At 40.2% G+C, this 25,881-nt stretch overlaps 2 protein-coding genes across 8 annotated transcripts in view; both read right to left on the reverse strand.

Moving 5' to 3' along the window:
• Positions 1-4,250, reverse strand: part of KLC1 (kinesin light chain 1) — a 50,541-nt gene extending 46,291 nt beyond the window's left edge. For 3 of the 5 annotated variants that reach the window (XM_075029738.1, XM_075029734.1, XM_075029739.1), the window contains exon 1: positions 3,861-4,248. The gene's annotated coding sequence lies outside the window, so the exon portion shown is untranslated. Of the gene's footprint in view, positions 1-3,860 lie in introns of all 5 variants that reach the window. The other 2 variants (XM_075029736.1, XM_075029737.1) reach the window with 2 other exon arrangements.
• A 14,054-nt stretch (positions 4,251-18,304) lies between these two features.
• Positions 18,305-25,879, reverse strand: COA8 (cytochrome c oxidase assembly factor 8). Of its 3 annotated transcripts, none has more exons than XM_075029748.1 (5): positions 25,693-25,879; positions 24,763-24,960; positions 23,605-23,668; positions 21,236-21,326; positions 18,305-19,023 (listed from the first exon to the last, which is right to left on the reverse strand). In XM_075029748.1, exons 1-5 carry the CDS (start codon positions 25,828-25,830, stop codon positions 19,020-19,022), a joined length of 495 nt encoding a protein of 164 aa, XP_074885849.1. In that variant the 5' UTR covers positions 25,831-25,879; the 3' UTR covers positions 18,305-19,019. The 3 variants fall into 3 exon arrangements, with proteins under 3 accessions (XP_074885849.1, XP_074885848.1, XP_074885847.1); XM_075029747.1 differs by having other exon boundaries at positions 18,305-20,608; XM_075029746.1 differs by having other exon boundaries at positions 18,305-18,567; positions 25,693-25,878.
• Positions 25,880-25,881: the final 2 nt, after the last annotated feature.

Genomic DNA, 25,881 nt, shown 5'->3' on the forward strand with positions numbered 1-25,881 from the left:
ATAAGCTGGATTCAAAGAAACAAACAGTGATTAAATCAGCACACAATATACTATTACTTGCATCTGTTTTCTTAGCTGACTGAATCTGAAGAAACTGTCAACTATCAGAGATCAATATTTTTATACTTTATAAGAAATGAGCATACCTAGTGTTAACTGTGCTTTAGTGCTCATCCTCTGAGAACAACTCCTTTGTTCACATTTCCAAATACATTATGGGTACTGGAAGCACACATCCTCAGTCCTCATGCTTGACTCTTTGCTATGGCCTGTCATTGTTAAGTATATTAATTGTCTAGCACAAAACAAAGCCCTAAGTATAGTGTCATCTTATGCCTGATGCTTGCAAAGCACCTCACGCAAAACCCTATGGAAATAATTCCTCCACCACTGAAAGCATCTGTAATTCTGGCTCTGACCCTCTAACAAAGTGCCCAATGATTTAAATTGGGCCGTAAGACTAAGGCAACAAAAGCATCTCAGCAAATCTAAGGCAGCCTAAGCGCACCTTTTTCTGGTCAGGCATTGATTAAGTAATCTTTCAAAGGAACCACACTTATTTCTACAGCCTGCTTTCAGAAAGGAAAATGTTTCACTAAAGAAATTACTGGGAAAGCCTTAATACCTCAAAAACACCTGAAGCCGACTGTGACTCAGGATATAACTATTATAATCAGTTCTATTTTGAAGTCAAAAAGGTTTCTTTTTAGAATGAACAATCAGTCTTTGACTGGTACTTTGTTACCATGAAGTATCTGTTAGACATTATATGTGTCATGCTTTTGTTTTAAAGAAAATGAGAGTTAACATTGAAAAGAAACTTTTTTCTAAACCTTGGTCAAAGTAAATAGGATATTATTATAAAACAATTAAAAATACTTTGGAAACACAATGTATTATACAGGCTGGATTAAGAGAAAAGCCTGTGACTAGCCACTTCATTGCAACGATGATGGAACTGGTCCATTTTTACAATAGTTGTGTCATACCGAACAACACCCTGGAGGCAGACAGACTACAAGAGGTGTTTATTTAAATAGACCTAGCATGCTTGTCCCAATCACTATCCGCTACTATGCTCTTTAACATTAAATACAGAAGTATATTTTGCTTATTAATGAATTTACCTGAATTTCCTTATTTTCCACTCCTCTTACAAAAACATTATTTTAACAAGTATTTGTACACTGAATTAAGTTTTAAAATAACCATGAGCTACGCATCTGAAGAGATGCTATTAATCCTAGAATAAATCCAACTTCACGTCTGCCAGAGAAGCCAAACAGAGTAAGAGATGAAAAGAGTAACTGCACAAGCCCACGCCTCAAGAGAAACAGAAGCTGCATTAAATGGACTCAGAACTGAATATGAGGCTACAATATTTCCCCAAACTCCCAATTAAATAAGAGACATGTGTAGGTATGTGTGTATATACAAATAGATACACATATATAGGTATACAGGGAGATCTATCTTGCATAAGAGTAGCACACAAGTGAGGGTCTTCTGACATTATTGTGGTAAGTTCTTCATAAACAGAGGAAGCAGCAATTGCTCTTACATGCCTTAAGTGTCTGTACAGTATTATTTTGATTCCTGTATGTCGAAAACATTCAAAAGATTGCATTCTGGACTCCTGCAAATTTAATTAACACTTCTGTATGCAATTCATCTTTTGTCAAATACACACCTTTTTAAAAATCAGTTTCCATTAATAAGGCACTGTTAGCACATCACAGTAATTTGACAAACAGTAAATGAGGCTATTTCATGAGACGTCTGGAGGGTAACTTTAATCTCTTTTTTAATTACATATGATAGCATGATTTTTTTATTAGAAAGTGAAGGGAATCTAAGCTCAAATTGCTGTTAGAATTTCCGATTACTGGAATTATCCAGTTCCATCATCATCCTCCGGAAACAGAAAGCTTGCCAAACTTTAACTGCAACATGATGCAGAAGTGATACTGCATTGTTGTGTGAGTTTCAGGAGCTGACAATTTAAATTCCCTGCATTTACCCACATGGTTCTGCATTATATAAAATGCATATCTAAATGGAACTGCTAGAGTTCTCCATATCTGTTGCAATTTCACAAAAAGGTCCTCTTAAACCACATGTTCACAAAAATAATTGTGCAAGTGACTTACAAAATACAAGGTCTTCTACTCGGAATAACCAGATGGATCAGCTTTCTCTCTGCTGCCAGCAAATGCTGAATGTGTTACTTTCAATTGTATCTATAATCCTAGGGTTGTAATATCCTCCATCATGTTTCGCTGAAGCTTTGGAATTCATAATCAATTAAAATAAAGCTATTTTCCAAAAGAGCTTGAAATCAATTGTGTATTCAAAAAGGTGTTGTTTTTAGTTTTGTTGGGTTTTTTGTTTTTGTTTGTTGGGTTGTTTTTTTTTTTTAATTAAAATGTTAAGCTGTCCAAATCTCGAAGGTTCCTTTTTAGCTTCCAATGCACACCCTTTGGGCATAAGTTTTCTATTTAAGTGAAGTGCAAATACAAAAGTGGAAGTGAAAGAGGCAATTACTTCCCAGAGTAATTGTTACTAAACCTTCTGCCAACTGCAAAAACACTAAAATTATGTTTTAATAGTCTTCATTTTATGTATTATTATGTATAACTGTGAAAGAATTTTATATCATAAATGACATTTGCTCACCATTTTGTTGTTTAAAGCAAACTATGAAAAACTTCCACTTTTTTCTAGCTGTTTTTATTTTCTGATTTTGTATTCTGATGCCATGAGCAGTACTTGAGTACTGCTGCTACACTGAAATCATATACACTAATGGAAATCATTAACAGGAAAAAAAAAAAAAAGAGTAAGAGCACCATCATTGATTTAGTAACCTTCAAAAAGCCAGGCGATAGCATTACACTAGGTGATACTGCTTTGGTCCTTAAAATATGCTTCAGACACAGAATTCCATAAGGATTCAAGAAGTTCCTTCTTGTGACTACAGACAACTGCTATGCAGATCTACAAATCAGGCACCTTGTTACTTAAAATCATTAGAAACACGAAACCAGAATAAGTAAGATTCTGAAGTGCCTTTCTAATTAATCTCTGCCCTAAAGATGCATTTAGCACTTAAGTCAGTTACGTATTCCTGTCATTTTGCTGGAATAATGTGTTCCTAACCAATGCTTTTCTTCCTTATTTCAGAAGCGTAGAAATCTGGCCACGACCTAAGTCCACGAATCGCCTCCGACCACAGCACGGTAGGTGACCTACAACGTATAAACCCGGTCACTCTTTACAAAACCCAAGGAAGAGCTGTCCTCGCCTCTTCTTTCACCGCTTCCGAATTAGCGACCGAATCGACCACCTCGGCGAAGTCCGTGAAGTAAAAACAAAGCGTCGCACGCCCCACGGAGGACGAGCGGGCCGCGAAGGAGGGGCGAGGCCGGCAGCCCCCCTCACCCCCCGGCTCTGCCCAGGGTCCCTCCCAGGGCGGCGCCCGGCCCGAGCCGCAGCACCGAGCGGAGCCAGGAGAGGGAACGGGGACAAAGCCGAGCCGGTCCCCAGCCCCGCCGGGGGGGTTCCTCCTTCCCGCAGCCGGGCGGTGACCGTGGCTGACAGAGCTTTACACGAAACACCGAAAAACAACCTGGCGCCCCTCTCCTCCTCCCCCCCTCAAAAAAAACCCCACCCCACCCCTCCGCCTAGGGAAGGGGCAGGCTGTCAGCGGCGCTGCGGAGGGACCAGCCGGCCCGCGCAGCCTTTTGTTGTTTGCGTAACGGCAGATAAAAAGGCAAAATAATTAAGACACACACACACGCACGCACACCCCCGCCTCCCACGCCCGCCGCCCCCGGGCGCGGGCAGCTCCCCTCGCTCACCGCTCGGTGCTGCAGGCTCGGGCGATGTGCGCAGCGCTCGCAGAGGCGGCGGGGGCCGCGCAGCCCGGGGGGGGGGGATGGGGGGGTTGGGAGGAGGCGACCGGAGGAGGATGTCAGCGATGGGCGGGCGGAAGGGAGGAAGGAAAAGGGTTTTTTGGGGGGCGGGGGGGGGGGGGGGGGAGAGGACCGAAGAGAGGGGAGGAAGGAAGCGGGTCAGCACCACGGCGCTCTCAGGGCCTCCCCCGAGGCGCTGACAGGCCCTGCGCAGCCCGGTGGTCGGCGCACGGCGCGGCCCGGCCTCGCAGCAGCGGGCGCTGACAGCTGCAGCCAGCCGCCGCCGCCGCCGCCCCGGCTGCTGCTGGTGCTGGTGCTGGCGCCGCCGCCCCTGCGCCCGCCCCGCGCTGCGCTCCCTCCCACCCGCCGCCCCGCCCAACATGGCGGCTCCCCCTTCTTCTCCCACAAGCCCCCGCGCGCCCTTCTTTCCCACCGCCTACCCCCGTCCATGACGCCATTCCTCCCCCCTCGGAGGGGAGAGGGCCGTGCGGGGAGGGGGGAGAGCGCGAGCGCGATGGCTTCCCCCCGGCCCCGGCCTGGCCTTCCCCCCCCCCACCCCCCCACCTCAGCGCGGCACCCGAGGCAGCGGGGCCGGCCCCCGGGAGGGAGAGGAGGGATGCTGATGAAGGCCGTCAGGGGTTCAGGTGCGAGGCCCCGCTCTGACAGACCCGGGGCTGCCCGGGCAGACGGGCGGGGACCGGGCTGAACCTCGCTAAGGCCTTGTCCGCCTCGAGTGCGTGTGTGTCAGCGGAGAGCGAAACCCGGCGTCTCCTCGGGGCACCCTCCGGTGACACGGAGGTGGTTTTGCTCCAGGATGGGGTACCGCCGCAGATGCTTTTTGCGTCGGTTGTTCTGGGCGTGCTGGAAGGAAGTTTAGGGTTTCGCTCATGTAAAGCAGGCCGACGGTAGGGCTTGTAAAGCTGATGCTTCCCTCTCAGCTGAACACCTCTGGGACAAATGCGCATCAAGAGCTGTACAGCACGCAGCCGGCTCGTGGAGCAAGTTACGCAGGGGAAACTGAGGCTGAAGTACAAATTCTGTGGTGGCGGCCGGGTCCCCCCTTAGGGCTAATTACGTGCTGTTAATATATTTCAGCACTCTTGTCTTTGTTCCACGCTGAACTAAGTGAAAGAGCCCTCTCTTCTACAGGTTTACACGTAAAAAGTAAGACTTCCATTAGAACTCGGTGGCGCTTGTCACGAGAACTATTTATTTGCAGCTTCCAATTTCATTCCCACTCTCGCTAGAGAAGAAGGAAGAGTCACGGTATTTTCTTCATGTTGCTTTATGATCCACTAGGTAGAAATTAAGCCCAGAAATGAAAGATGGAAGGAATTGAGGTCTGAGATGAAGAAAAAGAGTTAAATATAGCAAAGCAGTAAAATGCACGTTGGAAATCATCAGGGAACAGTGACAGCCTAACTTTATGGAAGAATTATTTATGTCTGGGCAGAATATTATGGTGCATTACCATCTGAGCTCCACATCATACAATAGAATAGAATAGTTCAATTGGAAGGGGCCTACAACAATCATCTAGTCCAACTGGCTATGTAACTCTGTAGTACATATAGGGTATGAATCATAAGCTAGTGGGAACATAGGGAGGTAGAGTGGTAAATCAAAATGTGCAGCCTCACCTAAATGGTAATATCTAAAACACACAAGGAAAGCAGAGCTCACATCTCTTTGCCCTCACATACAACACTGAGCAAGTCTACAAAATGGCAGATGTGAGAACAAGAATCCAGTGAGAAATCAAGACTCCTACGAAGAAGCAGGAAGACAGAAGAGGAATAATCAAAGCTAATGCTGTTGTCAAAGAGGCAGAAGAACCAGAAGAGTCACAGAAGCCCACAAGAAAGAAAACAAAGTTAGGGGAACATGGATTGTCTGCAGACTGCAAATACAGAGTCACTGTTGGATTTGAAAAACTGAGGGAACTGAAGTACACTTTCTGAATACCGCTCATTGATTGGGATCTTACACAGGTCAAGCTGTCCAACAAAAAACCAGCTGTGATACTAGTATTTCAGACAGCAGGTTCTTGTGTTCTTCAGCTCCATTTAAAACATTCCTCTGGCAATTTTGTATTAATGGTTTATCATATTGTAGTTTTGACAGGTAATACAGGCTAATGATGTATAATAATGTGAAATATGTGTTTGTACAGTAATATGAAAGGGAAAGAAAAGATTGAAGGGCATTCCTTTGTACAAACTACATTTTAAAAGTAAGAGTCATGCCAATTGGTCCACAGGTTCAGAGAATTTTCATGAATATGCAAGAGATTTAATTAAAAATAGAACATGTCCTAATTACATAATTATGCAAGAGAACTGATTCAAAGGAACCACTCCTGTCTTTTGAATAAACAATATTCATTGCTTTCTTCCTATCACACATTTGCTTTAAAAGATTTCCTGCAATTAGCTGCTTACCCGAGGGATCTGAGCATCTCTGAACAAAGCAACTACTCCAGCTATGACCCTGATTCATAATATGCTGGCTAATCAAGTATATGCATGCTGGCAATTTCCCACATAAGTAGCACACACTATAAGCTCCCTCCTGCAGGAAGGCTGATTAGCTCAATGGAACTAAAGTGCAGTATTACTCCCCTCCATTTATGGCACACAGCAGAAGATAGACACAGAAGAGACTTGGTGAGCGTGCTTCTTCCTCAAACTTCTGCCTGACCTGAAATACCGTAAGAGTTCCTCTCCATTTGGATCTTGTTTTTCCTGTCTCATCTACATAAGAGTTATCCAAGTTCATCTAGCAGTAAAAACTACTTACTGCCCACATTTCCATCTTCTCTTAGGGAACTAGTTATGCCATATGCCCTGCTTTTAGGCTGAAATGATCTAGACATCCTGTCTCTAGAATATTCTTTGCCTGCCACCTACAAGTCACTGTGGTTTTCTGCAAACATCTGAGTGAATATTAAAACAAAACCCCCAAACACATTCTTTACAATGCTGGATTCTTTATTCTCAATATACCCATTTCCCTCCTCTCCCAGAAGAGAGAGGGAGGTTTGTAATTCACAGTGGGAGAGGAAAAAAGCAAACAGTTCAACTAATGCAGCACCAAGCTCTTAGGTTTTTGTGGTGCAACAGTGTGAGAAATACACGCAGCAAATTAAGGTTCGGTTTAACTGACATCCACAAATAGAGCAAACCTCTATAAGGAAATTCAGGTTCACTTCATTTAAGAAGTGTGGGTTGTTTTATTTTACCATTGTTATTAAAAAAAATTATCATCCTGGCTTAGAGGATCTTTCCTCTAAAAGAGAAAAAAGTTTTTTAAATCTAATCCTACAGTCTATAAAATCTATTACTTCATTTTACAAATATGGGCTACAATAAAGCACTACATTGGAATAATTTCAACTGCTGCTAAAGTGCTGTTTAAAAGCATCCTGGCAATAATAAATATTGAAAGGCCAGACTCAGCAACCTGTCTGGCTTTTCATCACAATCACTTGACAGTTGCATATGCTTTTAGTTTGTCTTTTCTGCAAGAATGTCCTTTATGGAAAAGAGGAAACATAAAAGCCAGTGCTTAAGAGTCACAAGTGTCAAGTATGCAGTCCCAGACACAGTTTTAGCCTAACTCCTTTGAGTGTATGTGCAATTACTGCATGCAGAGCTACCTTGTTATCAGGGAGTTCAGGCACTTTCAAGTAAAAGGACTGTATTTTGTTTACCTTGACTCACTGTCAGAGTCAAGCTGCCTGAACATACCATTGGGAACCCACTGTTGGACATGGCATTAAAGTTCTAAGTAAAATGAACACTGATCATGATCCTGCTTCCCAAGTCAATAAGCTGTATTTACATGCAAGTGAATTCTCCTTTTTCAGAGTCACAAGGATTTCTAGAAAGCTGTAACAAATGAAAGTCAGTGTGCTTTTCCCTGCCGTTTTCTATTCACAGAGAAATAACAACGAAATAAAGCATGCAGTGTTAATTCAACTCTTGAACAGGCCATTTCATTAGTTAATTTCTGTTACTTTTTTTAAACAGAGCAGGATACTTGCGCTGGACATTAACATTTTGCTAACCAGAATTCTTTTCATCTCCCAGCTATTACAGAGCTGAGCTATTGTTCAAGCCCAAAAGATACTGACTGAAAGGTTTAAGAAGCCCATTCAGTTAGCTTTAAAACAGCTCTATTATTAAAAACAGACATAAAAATGTCAGGTAATACAGTTAAAGTAACCACTTGAAAGCTAGAAACTACTAGAGAATTTGCATGTCAATATTAATGTGAACATAAAGAAAAATACTATAAGATTTCAGCAACACAGCTGTATTTATATATATCCCAATTTCCACTGTTATCTTCAAAGTAGTAAGTGATCAAGGAGCAAAGAATTGCACCCTTTGATCAAACTATAATACTCTGTGCTGTATGAATTTACAGCCACTGTCAGTATTTTCCAAGGTCCTACTTTTAAGCATCAAAAATCCCAACAGGTTAAGGGTTAGCAGAGGAGAGCTTATGATGATAATTAGACTCGTATCTTTACTCCCTGCATTCAAGGAGTAGGTTCCCACCTCTGCTCACACCAACACCTACTTACTCTGCTCAAGCAGCAATTTCTGTTCCTTCTTTACTTCTGCCATACCTCTCATTTCATTGAAAGATGAAGCAGCTTTCTTCCTTACTTGCTTCCATGTTCTGTAGTCAGCTGATAGTTGACTACCAGCACCCTTCTAGCTTGGAAAGACTCTCTTCTCCATACTCACTCCACATGACTTTTAGTGCTTATGCATGAAGAAAGATAGTGTTCCATTTATGCTCCTCCTTTCCTTCCTCTATACTCTCACTTTTCAGTGAGTTTATTATCTCTTGGGGTTTCAGTTGCTTATTCAAGGTTATGAGAATTATTAATCACTGCATATGAGTCACAGGAAGTTACATTTATTCTGTATTCACTTACCTCAGTCACTGAACCATTGCAGAAGTGTATTAAGTCCTTCAGAGGAAACAAAAAAACACTCTGTTGGAATATCACAATCTTGGCTGCTACTAGAGTAAGAACATTCAGTGTGTGATACAGTGCTTCTCTTCACCCTCTCATATCTTTACTTCCCAACTATGACTGTGCTCCCTTTCTTTACCTTTCTATTGGGATAATGCCTAGTATTGATAGGAAAAAAGTTTATTACACAAACACAACGAGTCTTCCAAAGACAAAATCTTTGATAGTCTGTGTTCAAACACAAGAACACTTATCTAAAAGCAGAAAACAAAAGGATCACCTCTACTGATTTTTAAGTGCCTGCTTTATTACTACTTATATTATTCCCTTGCCTTTCTTTGAACACTAGCTAGTCAGCATTCCTTCATGGAGATTTGCTAACTCATCAGGCTTTGCTGCCATGTTACTTGCAATTAGATTAGGTGAGACTCTTACCTTGATAATCTTGGTAGTCATTGTAGAGTTTTTTCCATGGTGAAGGAGACTTTAGGTACCTTTTTCTCATTAAATTCTCCAGAGTTTCATTACGAAAAGTGCTTTTTTCCCTAAAATAAAACCTGTGAGGGCTGTGCTTTTAATTTCAGTCACACATCAGTGTAAATCTTGGATAATTTCCTTAACCAGTGTAAGATTTTTCTTTTTTTGAGAAGTGAATCTTTGAAAGTGTAAGAAAGGCATTCATTTTTCCAACCAACATTAGGCAGAGGCACAGACTGGGACATAAACTTGTCTTGGCACCAGGGAAACTGGTGCTTCCTCATGGAGATACGGAGGATGTATTCTCTTTATTCTCACCAAGATTCCTACATACATTTATAAAAGAAGGAAGCTATGATTTTCCAGATGCTGCCTTTTATTAAAGCTCATGCATATGCTAATCACAAGAAATGCTAATGCCAGTGTATGCCTGTATGTGACCTTTTCCAAGTAGAAATTTGCACCTACTGATGACAGAGAACTAAGTCTCAAAAGTCTAAAAGGCATTACAGATAACCACCTCATCTGGTCTTTTTCTAAATGTAATTATCAAACTCTATTGAAAATTAAGCAGGCATCTTGCCATTCCTGTCCAAGAACCTCACTCCTCCAGTGTTCAGTCTCAAGGGTAATATATACATATAGATATTGTGCCAAATTGTGTCATTTCTTTCTAGCTCTTTTCCCTTGCTAGTGATTGGCTCCATTTCTCTACATGTTTGCATTTCTGAGGAAATCCTCAAATGTAGCACTTCTTTTTTATACGTCTGATTAAATTATTGCAGAGAAAGAAGATTCTTCCCCAGGGTAACCCTCTTAGCTGGTCCTTCCTCCACTCACCTGTCTAGGAGATTCTGCACTCCTTTACCCCCTCCTGACCATCAATTTGCTTGGCTAAACAAACTGAACTCTTAATCTCTTTAAGAGAGATTCTACATCTCCCTGATTATTCAACTTGCCCTTCTCTGCTCCCATTTGCTTCATCTTTCTTGAGCCTAATGTGCTGCAATTGTTTGCACCATGGTCATTATTGAAAACGATTGCTCCTAAGTCTGATTTATCAATAACCTCCCTTTCACTTGATGTATTCCTTTTCCACACATGCCGCAGTAATTGCCAAACCCTTATCCCCTTTTCAGATCTTCTGTTAAATGCTTTTCTCTCCTCCTCAACTAATACTCTGTATGGAATTATACTAAATTCACTGGTTGGTTGGAATGTCTCATTTTTTATGGGAGGCCATTTTACATGTGCTTTTCATTGTTGGAGTTTGCCTTGGTTAAGAGGGTGTTCAAACCACGGCGGTACTCAGCTGCACTGGACTGGGGAACTAATGGTAATACAGTTTGCCCCAAGGGAAGGGGAAATGGAAATGTTTCTGCTGTGTGACAACTGTTCCTGTAGTTTCTGTGCCAATGACCAATTATGTCTCTACAGAAAATGGCATCTGTGAATACGCCTGTGGCTAGATGGATGGTATACGGTACGTGGGGCTGAGAAGGGCAGAGTCACTCTAGAAATCAATAGGAAACAGAACTGCCTGTGCTAGGTATTTTGTTCCTCATCCTGCCTCCTGGGAAATAGAGCAGATGCAGGATAAGGAGAGATGATCTTATTCCCAGGGGTTTGGATATGAATTCTCTCTCCTTGCTATTCCCACAGCAACTATGTACTGTGAAGTTTTTGCTTCAGTTTCAGGTGTTGTAATTCCTATCTTTTCTGTTGTAATTCTGTCTTTTTTTATCTGCTTTAATGAATCATTTTCTTGCCAGTTCACAGAGAAATCCATTGAAAAGCATTAAGTTCAAAGACATGCCATGGACACACTCTTCACTTCTTCTGTATCTTCACAATGATACAGAAGAAAACAAGATATGTACATCGCTGCTATCAAGTCTTAGACTTAAAACGTTAGTGAGATGATTGCCTAATTCACTCCTACAGGATGGATGGTGTGTTTTATCTCTACAAGCTTGTCTGTCAGTTACCTAAGAGTAAATATCCTCGAAGAACTCAGTCTGTGGACAGTCTCCAAAAGGTCTAGAACAGAGTCTGATACCCGAGATGAGAAGGGGTGGAGAGAATGGTTTTTAATCATCTTTGTGCCTTCCCAATCCTATACTATTCTCTGCTCCCTGTGTGATTTAAACAACCACAAGGGCCTGGTTTCCCTGTGATAGTTCTGCCCAGGACCTCCACAGGGTCCATCTGTAACCTAGCCCATCCACACTTAGTATAGCCCCTATATTAGGGGATGTGAAAGGAGGCCTTAGAAACCAGCCTTGTAGGTGTCAATTTCTGAAGAAAGGAATTCCTCACACATCTGTGTAGAGGTGTTTTGGAGAACAGTATACAAAAAAACATTGAGGGGATGCTGTTAATTTGTCGAGTTTGGCAGATACTGCTGCATCACATCATGTTCTGAAGGTTTTCCTTGTGCCAAAAAGGCTAGACTCAATTTAGTTAAGTTGTAATTTATGCAGAAACTGGCTAAGAAGGCAGTTACCTCATCAGTATGTAGATCATCACAGATATTGTGAGGCTACAATTTTGCTTCAGAGGACAAATAATTAAAGATAGCAATTTAAAGCATGACTCCTTGACCTTTGACTTTAGTGACCAGCTGGGCATAGTACAATTCACAGAAAGTAGAACTTGTAGTAATTTCTTTCAAGGAAGAAATCCGTGCCACCACGGTTCTCTACAACACCAGCATCACCTAAAACACCAGGACTGTTTGAGGCATTTTGATTACACGGAGCAGTTCACTCTGTCACATCAGTTAACAACAGTCTCCTGGCGAAGTTCTGCAGAATTGCTGAAACATGCCATATGCAGTACTTTAGAGTTTGAATCTGTGTATTCCAACATTAGATTATTCCTTAATATTTAAAATAATAATTATGTTTTAATGAAAGCTGAAATACATTGAAATTGTTTCAAAGACATATATAATGCAGTTTTACATAGTTTATGAAACCCTACGTATTGAAAAGAATGTAACTGTAAACAGGAACTGAAACATGCCTCAATAAACACTAGGGGAAAGCTGGGAAAAAACTGATATATATAAATCAGCCATGAAAATGAAATGTACTGCCTACACAGTGTTACACTTGTTATTACATGCTGAAGGGCCACAAAGTACACCATCACCATATGTTTGAAAACTGTCATGACTCACACAGAATAGACTGATGAATAATAGTATCTTCCTTCATCAGCATATAACACTGACCAGAAATCTACCCAGTAAATGGTTCTGTTGTGGGCAGCAATTTAACATGCCCCATATCCTTATAATTAACTACATAACCGTAAAAACGTTACTGCCAGGTTTATCGTGCACCAATGCAGAAAGCACTCTAAATATCTTTAAAGGACTGTTCACACATTTGTCATTTCCCATCCCACTCATTTTGCAACCAAAGGAGGCTGGAATGCTGTGTAACTGGCATTCTCATTAATTTCACTTACCTTCCTTTCACTTTGAATTTTTGGTTGTGAACTCTGTTGGGTAGTGCCCAAAACCAAAGTTCATATTGTAAATAAGTGAGATTGCTTTTCTAATTTACATGTAAACATATAATAGAACTAAAAGTTGAAATGACATTGTCAATTACATATGAAATCAAACACCGAGTGCTAAGTGGCTGTTAGATAATACCTATAAATTATAGACTCAAGACAGTAATAAGCTGCTTTGCTGCTTTTAGAGGAAGCGTGAACCTCATGATTCAAAAGCTTGAAAAAAATCTTCCCAAGATGGAAACATGTCCTGTCCAGTGGCAAATCTTCAGCCACATTCTCCCAGCATCAGGCTATTTTACTCAGTCCTATGGCAGTCAGATTTATGGCTGCAATACCGTGGTAACTGTTAAGCATGCCCAGCAAGTCTCCACGTGTCACGCTGAGTAGACCAGACCCCTCTTTTCCTAACAGCAAAAGCGGCACCAGGGAAGAAGCAGCAGAGGAGCACAGCAAATTACTTTTGAGCATCTCTTGTCAATTAAAATTGCTCTATAATATCCTATGGCAGAACTGATTTTTTCTTTGAAGTGAGCTTGAATTCTTCTTTGACACAAATTAGCACCTGTGGCTATTTACTCATGTCAGCTTAGTATTTTGTTCTGGTTTTTGTGGTGGAATTTTTCATGAGGCCTGAGGAAACTGGATGTTTTCCAGACATCACATTAAAAGTGAAATATTATTTTTGTAAATGTGAGAAGAAGATTGGTAAATCCAGAAGACATTTTCTTACATATTCACTGGAATTTAGTTTCCATTTTGTCTTTCAGTCTCATAAAATTTTGCACAAATAAGGGCTTTCTACCAAGTCTTTATAGTTTCTACAGCTACTAAGGTCAGAACTGTCTTGACTTCATTTGTTACAGAATACTTACGCTGTGTCATACCATCTATTTTCTATATGACAATCCAGAATAATAAAATCACTTGGAAAGCAATCAAAGCAGTCAATCTCTTCTGAAATTTGCAATTCATGGATTTTGTCTTCTAATATAGCCTTGACTACAAAATCTGTTTTGCAAAACGCACCCCCCCCCCCCCAACAATCCTGACTTCTAATTATTCAAATCATTCTAGGAATGAAAATCTAACTTTTCTGGAACCCTTTAAAAACAGCCAACGTATGCTACACACTGATCATCATATGAGAAGTTTTCCACGGCAGGGATTTATTACAAAGATGGAGCGAAAATCTGTCATCAGGAAGTTCTTTAACAATGAGATATGAATAGTGACCTGAATTCCTTATTATTCTGAAACTTGCGTTTTGCCTGTTAATGTGTTTTGACTCAGCTGATGAAAGTTATCACAGCCAATTCTGCAGCTGAATCATATCAGTGGGTTCGTTGGAGGCAGCGGTGTGAACAGAATACTGCTAAATGACAGCAATTCTTGACTGGCATGGGGGCTGCTGGAAATTCATGCCAGTCATGGTCCATCAAAGTAGCTTCAGGGCTACTCCAGCTTAGGCTGCGTGCTAATTGCCTCCTGGCAGTCTCAAGAGATGCATACAGTCATTCTTGCTGCCTCCTGCCATCTCAGGCCCTGGTCACAACACACCTGGGACCACCCCTAAGGATGAGAACCTGCATACACCAGAAAGCAAAATCACTGTGCCTTTCCCTGCAAAATATAAGAAACTCGATTAAATGGGTATCTGGTTTGAATTAGTAAAACACAAGCAGCTGTATGAAACGTGGACCATGTCTTCAGAGCATTTACACGGCTTCTAAAACTGATTTTGACTGTGGGTAGTACTATACGATATTTCTCCTGAGTAAGACCACACTGAAAAAGGGATCATGGAATTTTTTGCCTTTACTATTTCTAGCCAAAAGTACTGCTTCTGCACTTCCACAGCATCTCCTATTTGAATATATCAGTCAACTAAATCTCACAGTACTTGGGTAAATCTTAATCCATTAATGAATGCAAAGTCAAGGCACAAAGAAGTGATTTATATAATAATGAATATTAATGAGTGCGTATTTCAAGATTACAGTCCATGCACTTACAAACTCTTTTTAAGAAATAAACTCATAAGAAATAAAGTAACTTGTGTTTCTCTCTTTTTTTTTTTTTTTTTTTTTTCAGAAATGAACCCGAATATACAATTATGGGGTTATTATTCTGGGAATTGGTTTACAACAATCAGTGGATATAATTTTTAATATGAAAATGTTATTCATGCATATTACAGTTCCAGGCATATGTTATCCTTTCCTGAAAACATTTCAATCTCCCAGTCTTTATGCAAAAGATCGGCCCATGGGCTCTGCGCAGGATGTAAATTAAGTTCTTGTTTAGCTAAATCTGATTACCCTGTAGGGTACCAAACTTGCTTAGTGATAGAGGAAGCTAAAAATTGCAAGCAGAACAGTCCCTTTAAAATGGGGCCAGGAAGGGTCAGCATCTAAATAACAAATCTGAGTTTTGAACTAGATTTTAATTTTATCCCTAAGAATGTTCAGTTAAACATAGAAGCTATCTTCTCAGTAGTTGCTACCATTACTATTAAAACTCCTAATGAAACTAAGAAATGCATTTTTTTTAAGATGTACAGTTCTTTATTAATCCTATATTAAGGTGCTACAATCACTTCAACCCAACCTTTAGTTGGTCTGCCTCTCAATCCCCATTTGACACTTCCTCTTACTCCTCTCATATTCTATCGAAATTAATGCTCCAGTAGAGAAATTCAGTGAATAGCAAAACCCACACAGGTTATCAGAACCACCCCAAGTCAATACAAACTATCTAAAATTATTTTAATATTACCAAAATGCTGTTACTTTATTATGAACTTACTGGGTGCATAAGACAGATTAAAAAGGCACATGCTGACACTACTAAACATGAAATACTGCTGTTCCTTCTGACAGGATTAGCTAAATACCTAAATGATAAGAACACTCCCCTGTATTTTTCTTATACTCAGAAAATGTGCACAGAAAAGTCACTCTTTGATCTATTTCACTAGCTTCAGTTACTGTAGCAGGCCTTTGTACACATAAAAAAATTATTTTTAGTAGTCTGTGGCAGCTCCTTATTCTTCCTTTGATGTATAAAGGATTTATGATCAATAATATCTGAAAGCAGCTGGCCTTATTCCAACTGCTCTGAGTCAAGAAAAAAAAAACAGAAGTAATGCAACAATAGCAAAAACGATACGGCTTTTGGCTGTCCCAAAAATGTAATTATCTCAGTAAATGTATGTGGTTTTCGTAATGAGACTCAAAATTTCAGATGGATTATTTTTAATAACATCTTTTCACAGTGGCTTTACTAGATATTCTAAATCAGAGCTCAACACTTACCTAATAGATAAGTACCTCACTACTTCAATAGGCTTTACATGAAGGGACTCAGTGCTCCACACAGAATCTTAATGAAGGCAATGCCATAAAGGCACGAACTTTACCTACAAGCAGCTCAGAGCAGAATCCTAGCACAATCCATCGTATGCTGATTATATTTTTTGGGGGTGGCCAACACTAAAATTACATGTTCAGAGAACAGTTATAACTATGAATTGACTGAAGCACAATCCAAACCTTCCATCTGAATTCCCACATCTCCCTCATGCCAACAGTAGAACGCTTATATCTGCATGATGAGGCATATTAATTCAACTGACATCTAGTAACACTTTTTTTTGTTGGATTAGTTCTAGTAGTGATCAATTTCCTGATCTGGTTCAGCAGGCAGACACAAAAACGTCTGTGTTAGTAAAAGTGAGCCACTCGGAAGATGAAAATGCTTCTTTTGATTGACCTCTACCCACTTAAAGCATATGTGAAACTACCTTAGGAATCTTATGCATAGGCTGTCAGAACATATGGCTATCAACCATCAGTCCATTGGGGTTCTGGTCTCTGCCTTTCAGGGATATTTTCTTATATCATCCTACCATTCTTTTACCTTGGAACTATTTATTAAAGTGTCCATTTGCATTGTGGTCAAAGCTTATATACCATAAGATACGATTTACTGTAAAGCCCTAAGAATGACATTACATACCCACAGTGGTCTATTTAAAAAAAATATTTTCCTAAAGAAACGTGGCATTTTGTAACTTTTTAATAAATATATACCTTTTACAGTACTGATGCAATGAATAACACTCACAAATATTATTTCCCTAGAAGTGTTGGTTATCACGTCAGCAAACACTATTAATGACTGTTTTCATTTATTAATAACACAAGTTAAAACCACAATTCAGTGACTGTTTTAGCCCCAATGATGATACCATCATTGTATGAAACAGTGCAATCTGCTACTCTATCATTAATATTTATTTCATCTTGCAAAGGAATTATTACAGTTGATATTGACGAAGCTCTTTCTGCTCCAGCTGAAAAAATAAAAAGCTGTGAATAAATCATGTCATGTTTAGATATGAAAAACAGGTCAATGGTCTCTGAGCTGATGTTTCCAAAAGCAGAACCTTCCCTACAGCATAGCTTTAGGGAAACACGCTTCATTTGACAACATACATTCTTTTTAACAGAATCCTCTTAGTAGGTACTGTATCAAAAAAATCATTTAACTGTATAAACGGACAGAGAGAAAATTCTGAGGAATGCAACTTCTTTTAAATAACAGATATATGGCATAACATGTTAAGACTTCACTTAAACCAACCTCCTTCCAATTGATGTTAGAAACCTAGAGGCCAGAAAAATCACCCTGAGTTGTTTTGAGTGCCTCAGAGAAACCAGTGAGAATAGCTCATTTTTTGAAAGAAATTAACGAGCAGAAAGCAGTGCGTATTAGTGCTAATGTTGCTCTCCTCCATACAGCTAAGTATCAGTTTCCTTTTCTACCAAGATTAAGTGACTGGCAATGCATCTGTTTTATTGCTCAGCAACTAGAATCTTTACCAATCATAGGTTAGAGGAACTCTTGTCCAAGGGGAGCACATTTCTTTTAATTGAAACAAAATTATCTAAGAAGATCCTATTGCATTAGTAATTTATATGAAATATATCTTAAATCTTTATTAAAATAGGAAATAATCACACTGAAAAGAGGATTATTCTAAACTGATTGTACATATACTCACAAATCATACACGTTCCTTCAGCCACGTTGTATTACTTGTGGATAACTACTGCCCCAGACAGTAGTCAACTGCCACAAAATGAGGCATTTTTGGTTTTATATACTAATATGGTTGGTGGAGACATCATTCTCTGACCTGAGTTCAGGTACAGCATACTGAATCACATGTTATTTAGGAGCTATGACTCCACGGTAAAAATGTGACAGTTGTAATCCCTTCCATTTAATGTAAACGAGGAACAGCTTTTGACAGTTTTCTCAGTTGTGTTTTGGTTGGGAAATATTTTACATATTCTTGGAATAAAGGTAAAGGAAATCTACATAGTGATTATAAATTAATACCAATGGTAACTTTTATTTACATAGTTTAACAAACAGATTCAGCAATTATTACATTAGTCATTCAGATTCTGAAGATCACTATAAATAACAAATTTATAGCAGGCCTAGCTAGTGTTGCATTCTTCATGGAGCTGTGATCACTAATTTCCAACATTTTTCTTTTTCCAACGAAGCCGCCTCAGAGCTCTCGCCAGTGCTACTTGTCCCATGAGGAATGTGATAGTAAAGTTACGTTTATACCAATCTCTAGGATTCCAAAGCCAGGAAAATCATCAGCACACAGAACGAGAACAGGAGAAAGGTACACGATTATATTAAAATATCCTTTGGCATTGACAAATGACAATTCAGTAACAACATCATTTTCCATTCTTTGTGGCAATGCTTTTCCTGCTTAATTAGAGTTAAATAACCTATGAAAACGTCTATGTGAATATCGACATCCATGAAGAGATTACATGTAGACTGTAGGGCTACAACCACTGAGAGCTTAACTGTAAAAAAGTTAAGTGATGAGTAGTTTTATGACCAATTGTATTTGGAATCAGGTAAGATAAAATTATTGTAACCATATCTCATGTTTCAGAAGTAAAGCTGATCATCAAGCTATCTAGAAGAATTTCCTGCCAGTGCTGTGCTATGGGTAAGATTTGTTTGTGCATGTATGAGGATTTGTGTGTTGGAAAGGGCATAGCTGGTCACCTATAAAGGAGGGGAAAATAAAATAAAATGACACTTCAAAGACTAATTATATAACCCAATACAGGAAACATTAGGTTTCTAATGCAGTACCCTTTAAAGATGATGGCTTTAATATTCCCAATGTTAGTGTTTATATCTTTAAATAATTTTTATGCAGCATGCATGACTTCTGGAGCCAATTCAAGATATAGATGAGAGAGTCCGTATCAAACCTTTTTAACTTCTGAGAACTTGCTTCAAATTCTTGCCCTTGTTACAAACTAATTTCATAATTTCTTTCTAGTTTCCGACAAGGATCACTCCCCCATTTTTTAAACAGCTGCATGAGAAGCAACAGAATACGTTTATCGTAGAACTAGCAGGGAATATGAAACACTGGGATTTAGGTCTTCTCTTGAGCTCTCTCTGGGAAACCTTGCACGTACAGATCTAACATAAACCTGAGATACTAACCTCTCAGTAAGGATAGTAGCAAAAATCATGCTGACAAGCAGCACTGAGCTACCCCCTCAAATGTCATGTTAAATGAAAATATCATGCTAACATTGCAACTGTTTCTTTTCCCCTTTCATGTCTCATTTCCTATATCCTTCTTGAATTTTTTTTTCCTAAACTAGACTGTATTTCAGTCTAAGTACCCTGAACTAAATATTCGTGGTGTCTGTGCACAGTCATTGCTTCAATTTTAACTAAATTTTAGAAGTTGCAACACTTCAGCAGCCACCGTTTTCAGGCCAGCTGGCAACGCTGCAAAAGAACATACAGCTGAAGGCATAAACAGATTTTTATAAATATGACCCCTCAAAATCAGAATGCCTGTAAAAAGCTCCACTGCTTTCAGGGCTGTGCAGTTCCACTTTGAAACTACAATGACGCAGCTTACACTACCTGATTTTACAAGGCAGCAACAAGGAAGGTCATGTTTAGGCACAAAGCCTGAACTCTCTTACCGTGAAGATGGGACACTATCCTGAGGTCAGTACAACAATGGCATCTGGTGACAAGTTCTAAGATAAACTATTTGCTTTCTCACTCATCAGTTATAGGTAATTTGAACAATCCTCTTATTAAAAAGAATTTTTTTACTTTCCATCTTTTCAGGCTGTTGCTTACGTTTTTGCTGATGTTGTTCTCCCCCCACCCCCCCATGGGCAAAACAAGACATGCATATTTGTTTTAAATATTTGTTACAGTAAAATTGTTTTTACAGTGTAGTATGTTATGGTATATGCACAATACGTACAAAGAATCCTAAACCACAATTTGTTACAGATCAGTTATAGCAATGGTAGAATTCTTACTAGCATTACACCATTAGGAACCCAGTAATACTTGACACATTTGAGCCCAATAATCTTTCAATCCAATACAGAGAAGAAACTGAAGTTGTGGTTTCATATTCAGTGGGCAGTGCTACTGTAACTGGATTAAGTGCCATCCTCATCCAGCTTACCATTCCTTCCTCATTTCTAGCCCTCTGCCAAGTGTGCACAGCTACTGGCAGGGTAATGCATGTTTGCAAGTCATTTTTCAGTTGTTTCAGATCCCCAATCCAGTTTATCAAGTTGTTGTACAAACAGTAACACTGAAACAATGCAGTAGATGTTATGAAGAAGCATGGTGGATGTGGCGTTACCCAGTTGTAGCTAAGGTTCTACACAGGATGAGTTCAGGCAACCATTTTACTAATGCTTGGCCACACAAAAAAACCCTCGAACTCAACTAATCACTTTCATTTTTACTATATGCTTGCAAAATAATAAAAAAAAGAATGCTAAATATTACTCTCACTAAACAATTTTCATTTGAGATGAATCACATTTACTAGTACCTATTTAACAGTCAACTAGAAAGTTATAAAAAAATTTCAACTGTTTTATTTGCCTATTTATCAGTTTCAATTAGCAGCATGAAAAGACCCATGCCATAAGAGGAAAAAAATTGAGTGCCTAATCTTGTCTCTCTGAATCTCAGAGATGAGATTTGATTCATCTCTCCCCTAAATCAACAATAAGCAGTAGAACTCCTCAAATGATAATGCAAATTTCTGTCAAATGCTAATAATAGCATTTAAAAAAAAAATTTTCTAAAATTATAGTTTTAGGTGCTGTTTTACCAATTATGGAAAAAAAAGTTTGAATTTTAAATTTGATCTTATGCCTTTCACTTAGACTGTAATGTATAATAGTTAACATAAATACCTTCTACATACCTGTTGTACTCCATATGCTTACTAAAATTTTTACTTAGAAAGTCCTTGTAAAAGTCAGCCATTTCTTCCACGTTCAGTGTTGCTTTTTGACCTGAAAATAAGTTTTGGCGTAACAGCAGATTAAAAATACTGATCATCTTGAAGCTGGCATAACTCTTAAGCCCTCATTACTTGTGAAAGTGATTATGTTCATAGAATCATTAAGTTTGGAAAAGACCTCTAAGATCATCAAGTCCAACCGTCAACCCAACACCACCATGCCCACTAAACCATGTCCCGAAGTGCCACGTCTACGCGTTTTTTGAACACCTCCAGGGATGGCAACTCCACCACTTCCCTGGGCAGCCTGTTCCAATGCCTGACAACCCTTTCAGTAAAGAAATTTGTTCTAATATACAATCTAAACCTCCCCTGGCGCAACTTGAGGCCATTTCCTGTCGTCCTATCACTAGTTACTTGATAGAAGAGACCAACACCCACCTCACTACAACCTCCTTTCAGGCAGTTGTAGAGAGCGATAAGGTCTCCCCTCAGCCTCCTTTTCTCCAGACTAAACAGCCCCAGTTCCCTCAGCCGCTCCTCATAAGACTTGTTTATTAGGTCTTAGATTATTTAGGGAACTAGTAGACCCCTGTGAAAAAGTCCACAGATCTAGAGGTATCTATCCTTTGAGTAAAATTAATCTCTCATGGGGCTGAAGTCTAAATAGCACCAGTAAGAGCACTCAGTAACTTAAATTTGCCCGTAAAGGAAGTCAATAAATAGGGAAAGAACACTATCCATGACTGACATGATATTTTCAGATGTACATTTTTTTCTGTTGCTGTTGATAAATTTCAAGTAACTTATACCAAAGAGTGTATGTTCTGAGATGTCAGATTTATTAACAACATAGTAGACAATTATTTTGTGAAAAAGCAAGCACAAAAGATGACTTTGAATATGCCACTCTCATAAGCAGAATATAAGAGGAGATGGATTCTCTCCACAGAACATGACAGGAAAACCTGTGGCTACAGCACAGAGGTACCAGCAAATATTCTCAACTCTACCAGATAATTCCTATACAAACTTTCTGGCACTTTCAGTGTTTCTAAAATGAGGGTCAAATTTGAATGTCCCATCGGGCGTGGATATGATAAGGGAGATGGAATTGTGATATTCAACTTGTTACTGTTCCAAAATGCATTTTAAAGCTCCTGAAACTGATCACAGAAGTGTAAATTATTAATCAGTTCTATTTGTCATTATTTACAAATCTAATATATTACAATGGATTAACATACTATGGGATAAATTTAAGACTATTTGAAGGCTGCCTACTTAACAACTATAGTTAATTTGTTTCTTCACACTGGTAGCAGAACTGATCGTAGATTCACTTATATAAAAAGCAAGGTTTTTTCCAACTGTTCATGTATATTGTTATTAATCTTATTTTTATATACAAACGCAGATGTATTATAGAACACAGTTAATCAACACATGCAGCCAATATAATTTTATTTCTAAGGGATGTACATGCTTACTATTTTTTATTTTTAGGGTATAAAAACAACCCCCCAAAAACCAAACCAAACCCTAAAAGGCAATATAAAAGCAGTGTTTTCTAAACAACACAGAACTTAACTAAAATTATTTCTCAACCACACACTGATCACCAGGATACAAACAGAAGAGAAAAATAATGGTCTGCGATATACAGAACATCAGAGCAGATGTTTTACTAAACTCAAACAGATCATTATTCTGTGAAGAAAATGTTCAACCTTCTACTACAATGGCCAATTCACTGTTATTAAGAAGGCATCTTGTTTTCAGTTTCACGTTCACATAATGAATTGGAGAGGCAACTATTTTACAGCAACTGTGCTCAGGCAAAGACAGGCAGATAGCAGCTGCTGTCTCCTCAGAAGCTGTCTTATTCTGCCTCAAGGAAAAATATTGTATTAATTGTATACACTATAGACCTGAAGCCAAAGAGTGTGAATTTATCCACCCAACTATAATATGCACTCGAGGCAAATGCTCTATATGTTTAGCTCAGCTAGCTCACTAGGTTAGGAGGTGTGAAAGGAAAAAGTCCCTTCCTCCTTAGACTACAGAATCATTATATTACTTGGCTAGGATTTCAGCACATTCCCTCCAGCTGCAGGGAAGGAATTAGAGGAAGAACAGTGCAGCAGATAATCTGACCCTACATGCAAATCTCTGAAGAGCTCCTCTCCTCTTTTTTATCATGCTCCTGGAAAACACTTCTAAATCCTACCCTCAAGATGTGACAGAACACAAAGAGCATAAACTAACGAAATTCAAAATTAAACAGAATTCATAATGCATCCTAAACTATAAACAAAGATCTCACTAACCTGTTTCATCTCTCATTTCCACACCCTTGGCTTTCAGTCTTGAATAAATAAATTCTTCTTTTTCCTAAAACATGTTTTTCCATATTAGAACCTGAAGCACTCAGTCCTTTACGTTAACCGTTGTTTTTAATCAGCTAACAGTGTACTGCTTAATAGCCTCTGAAATAACAGGCAATACTCATTACACTTGGAAATGTCAACAAAACATTTTCCTGAATCCAGTGAGTTAGTTAAACCAGTAACTTTGTCACCGAGATCCTGCTACCTGCATGCATCAATTAATTCATGCAAGTGTTCTACTGAAACATATAAAACTTATTTGTGAAGTTACAGCTGAGCTTCAGTATTGTTTGACAGGATCCAAACCTTCAGTTTATAACACAAACTATGAAGATCTGCTGTATTGTATAACTGAGAATTTGAGCATAGAGGAAAACATGCAGACTTAAAAAAAATCGAAATTACTTAGATGGAAACAGAATAATTATTTGTACCTAAGTTTTGCAAACTTAAAAAGTAGTTCTATGGAATTACAAAATAAGCTTTGTTTTTTCTCTGAGATCTTTCCAAGTTTTGGGAGGATATGATGATTAAAGATTATCACAAGTGATGGTGAATTACTGAACCGTTTCTGTTCTTCCAACAAAATTCAGTGTCTCCTAACCAATGCTGCAATCAGAAAAGCAGACAGACCATGACTGTGAAGTCCCCACTTGTAGCTTTGTTGGGGTACACTGCCAGTGAAACAGGCCATGTCCCTCATTTACCCTTAGTGATGATACCTAACTTCTCTCACTTATGACAGAGCAAGAAGAGCTGCAGAATCATTTTTAACAGCCACTCTAGTCACAGACAGGTCTTGCGTGTAGGGTGGCTACAACTTTATGTCTTCAGTGCAAGATAGGAAAAAGGCAAATATCATTATAAGCTACTAAACAGCAATAAAAAAGCAGGCTTTTCAGTTTTGCATGTCATTTTAAAGAAATGAATGACAAAAAAGTAATTTCCAGAAAGACACTGTGTGTATTAAAGGAAACAGTATCAATTACCAGCCAGCAACAGTGGGCAGAAGTGAACCCTACCTCATGGAGACCAAACCCCCCAATTTCGGGTGGGCAGGCGGGAGCCAAGCGGCACTGGGCGTCATGACAGGCTCACCTGGCGGAAGGTGCGGTTGTGTCGCGCCCAGAAGCGCTGGTCGCAGGCCTGGGCCTCCTGCCGGGCCTCCCGCAGCCGCCGCTCCAGAGGTGACTCCTCGGGGGGCACGTAGAAGATGACCGGCCGCAGGTTGGAGTGCTTGTCGGGGGGGCCAATCCAGTCGTTACGGGAGTGTGCTGGGGGGCTGAAACCCAGGCCCTTGAAAATACAGGCAGAATTCATTATGACGGCTTTAGCAGAGTTTTTGAAGAACATCCCGATTTGAAATAAATTCCAAAACTCCCCCACAACCTTAAAGTTGCAACTTTAAGCGCAACAAGTTCAGAAATTACGTAGATTCGTTTACCCTGACCGAAAACCACTTGATACATTTAAAATTTACATTTATTTAGAAATGCACTACAGAGGAGAAGCCTTTGACTCTTTTCCAAGACACGAATCATGATTTTTCTTTCAAAAGCAACTTCCCCGCCCCCCTCCATTTTTCTATCACTGACGTTCCACTTCGTTATAATATTTGATGGCGAGAACTAAAGGGTGTGTAAATCTCCCTAAACCCTGCTTTCTTCCTGCACCCGCATAGCTTTTCGGGAAGACCCGGCTCGGGCAGCCCGTACCTCCCCGCTCCGCTTGTAAAAGCGTTTTACTCCCCTGGTGCCTCAGCGCGGCGCAGCGCGGCCCGCCTGGCAGTTACAAACACCGGGGGCGTTGGGAAATACATAAACAACGAGAGAGCCCGCGGGAGACGCCGGCTGTTATCGGGACGCACCCGCCCAGCGACGCTGAGAGTCACCGCGGGGGCAGCCGGCCCGGCCCGGCCCGCTCCCCCCTCAGGGCTCCGCAGAGGCGGGAGACCCCGCGGCCTACCCCCGCGGCAGGCCGGCTCCGGGACGCGGGAGCCGCCCCGCCCCCGCTCCCGCCCGGATTTACCGCGCTCTCCTGCCGCTCCCCGCGCTCAGCCGTGGGGCCGCCGCCGGCTGAGGAGGAGGAGAGGAGGCGGCGGCGGTGGCGGTACCGGTACCAGCACCAGCCGCCGCCGCCCCCCCAGAGCGCCCGGGTCGCCGCCATCGCCCGCCTCCTGCCGGCGCCTGGCGCTTTACGGCGGTGTCGCAAAGGCAA

This window comes from Buteo buteo, chromosome 6 (genome assembly GCF_964188355.1).
Source record: "Buteo buteo chromosome 6, bButBut1.hap1.1, whole genome shotgun sequence".
Lineage (NCBI taxonomy): Eukaryota > Metazoa > Chordata > Aves > Accipitriformes > Accipitridae > Buteo > Buteo buteo.

What these genes read in the sequence shown, in the direction of transcription:
- COA8 (XM_075029746.1), bottom strand. Translation starts at nt 25,830, where the DNA reads ATGGCGGCGACCCGGGCGCTCTGGGGGGGCGGCGGCGGCTGGTGCTGG. An exon ending in GGGAGCGGCAGGAGAGCGCG is followed by an intron (nt 24,961 to 25,692) that starts GTAAATCCGGGC and finishes TGTATTTTCAAG; the next exon opens with GGCCTGGGTTTCAGCCCCCC. An exon ending in GGAAATGAGAGATGAAACAG is followed by an intron (nt 21,327 to 23,604) that starts GTTAGTGAGATC and finishes ACTTATTTTCAG; the next exon opens with GTCAAAAAGCAACACTGAAC.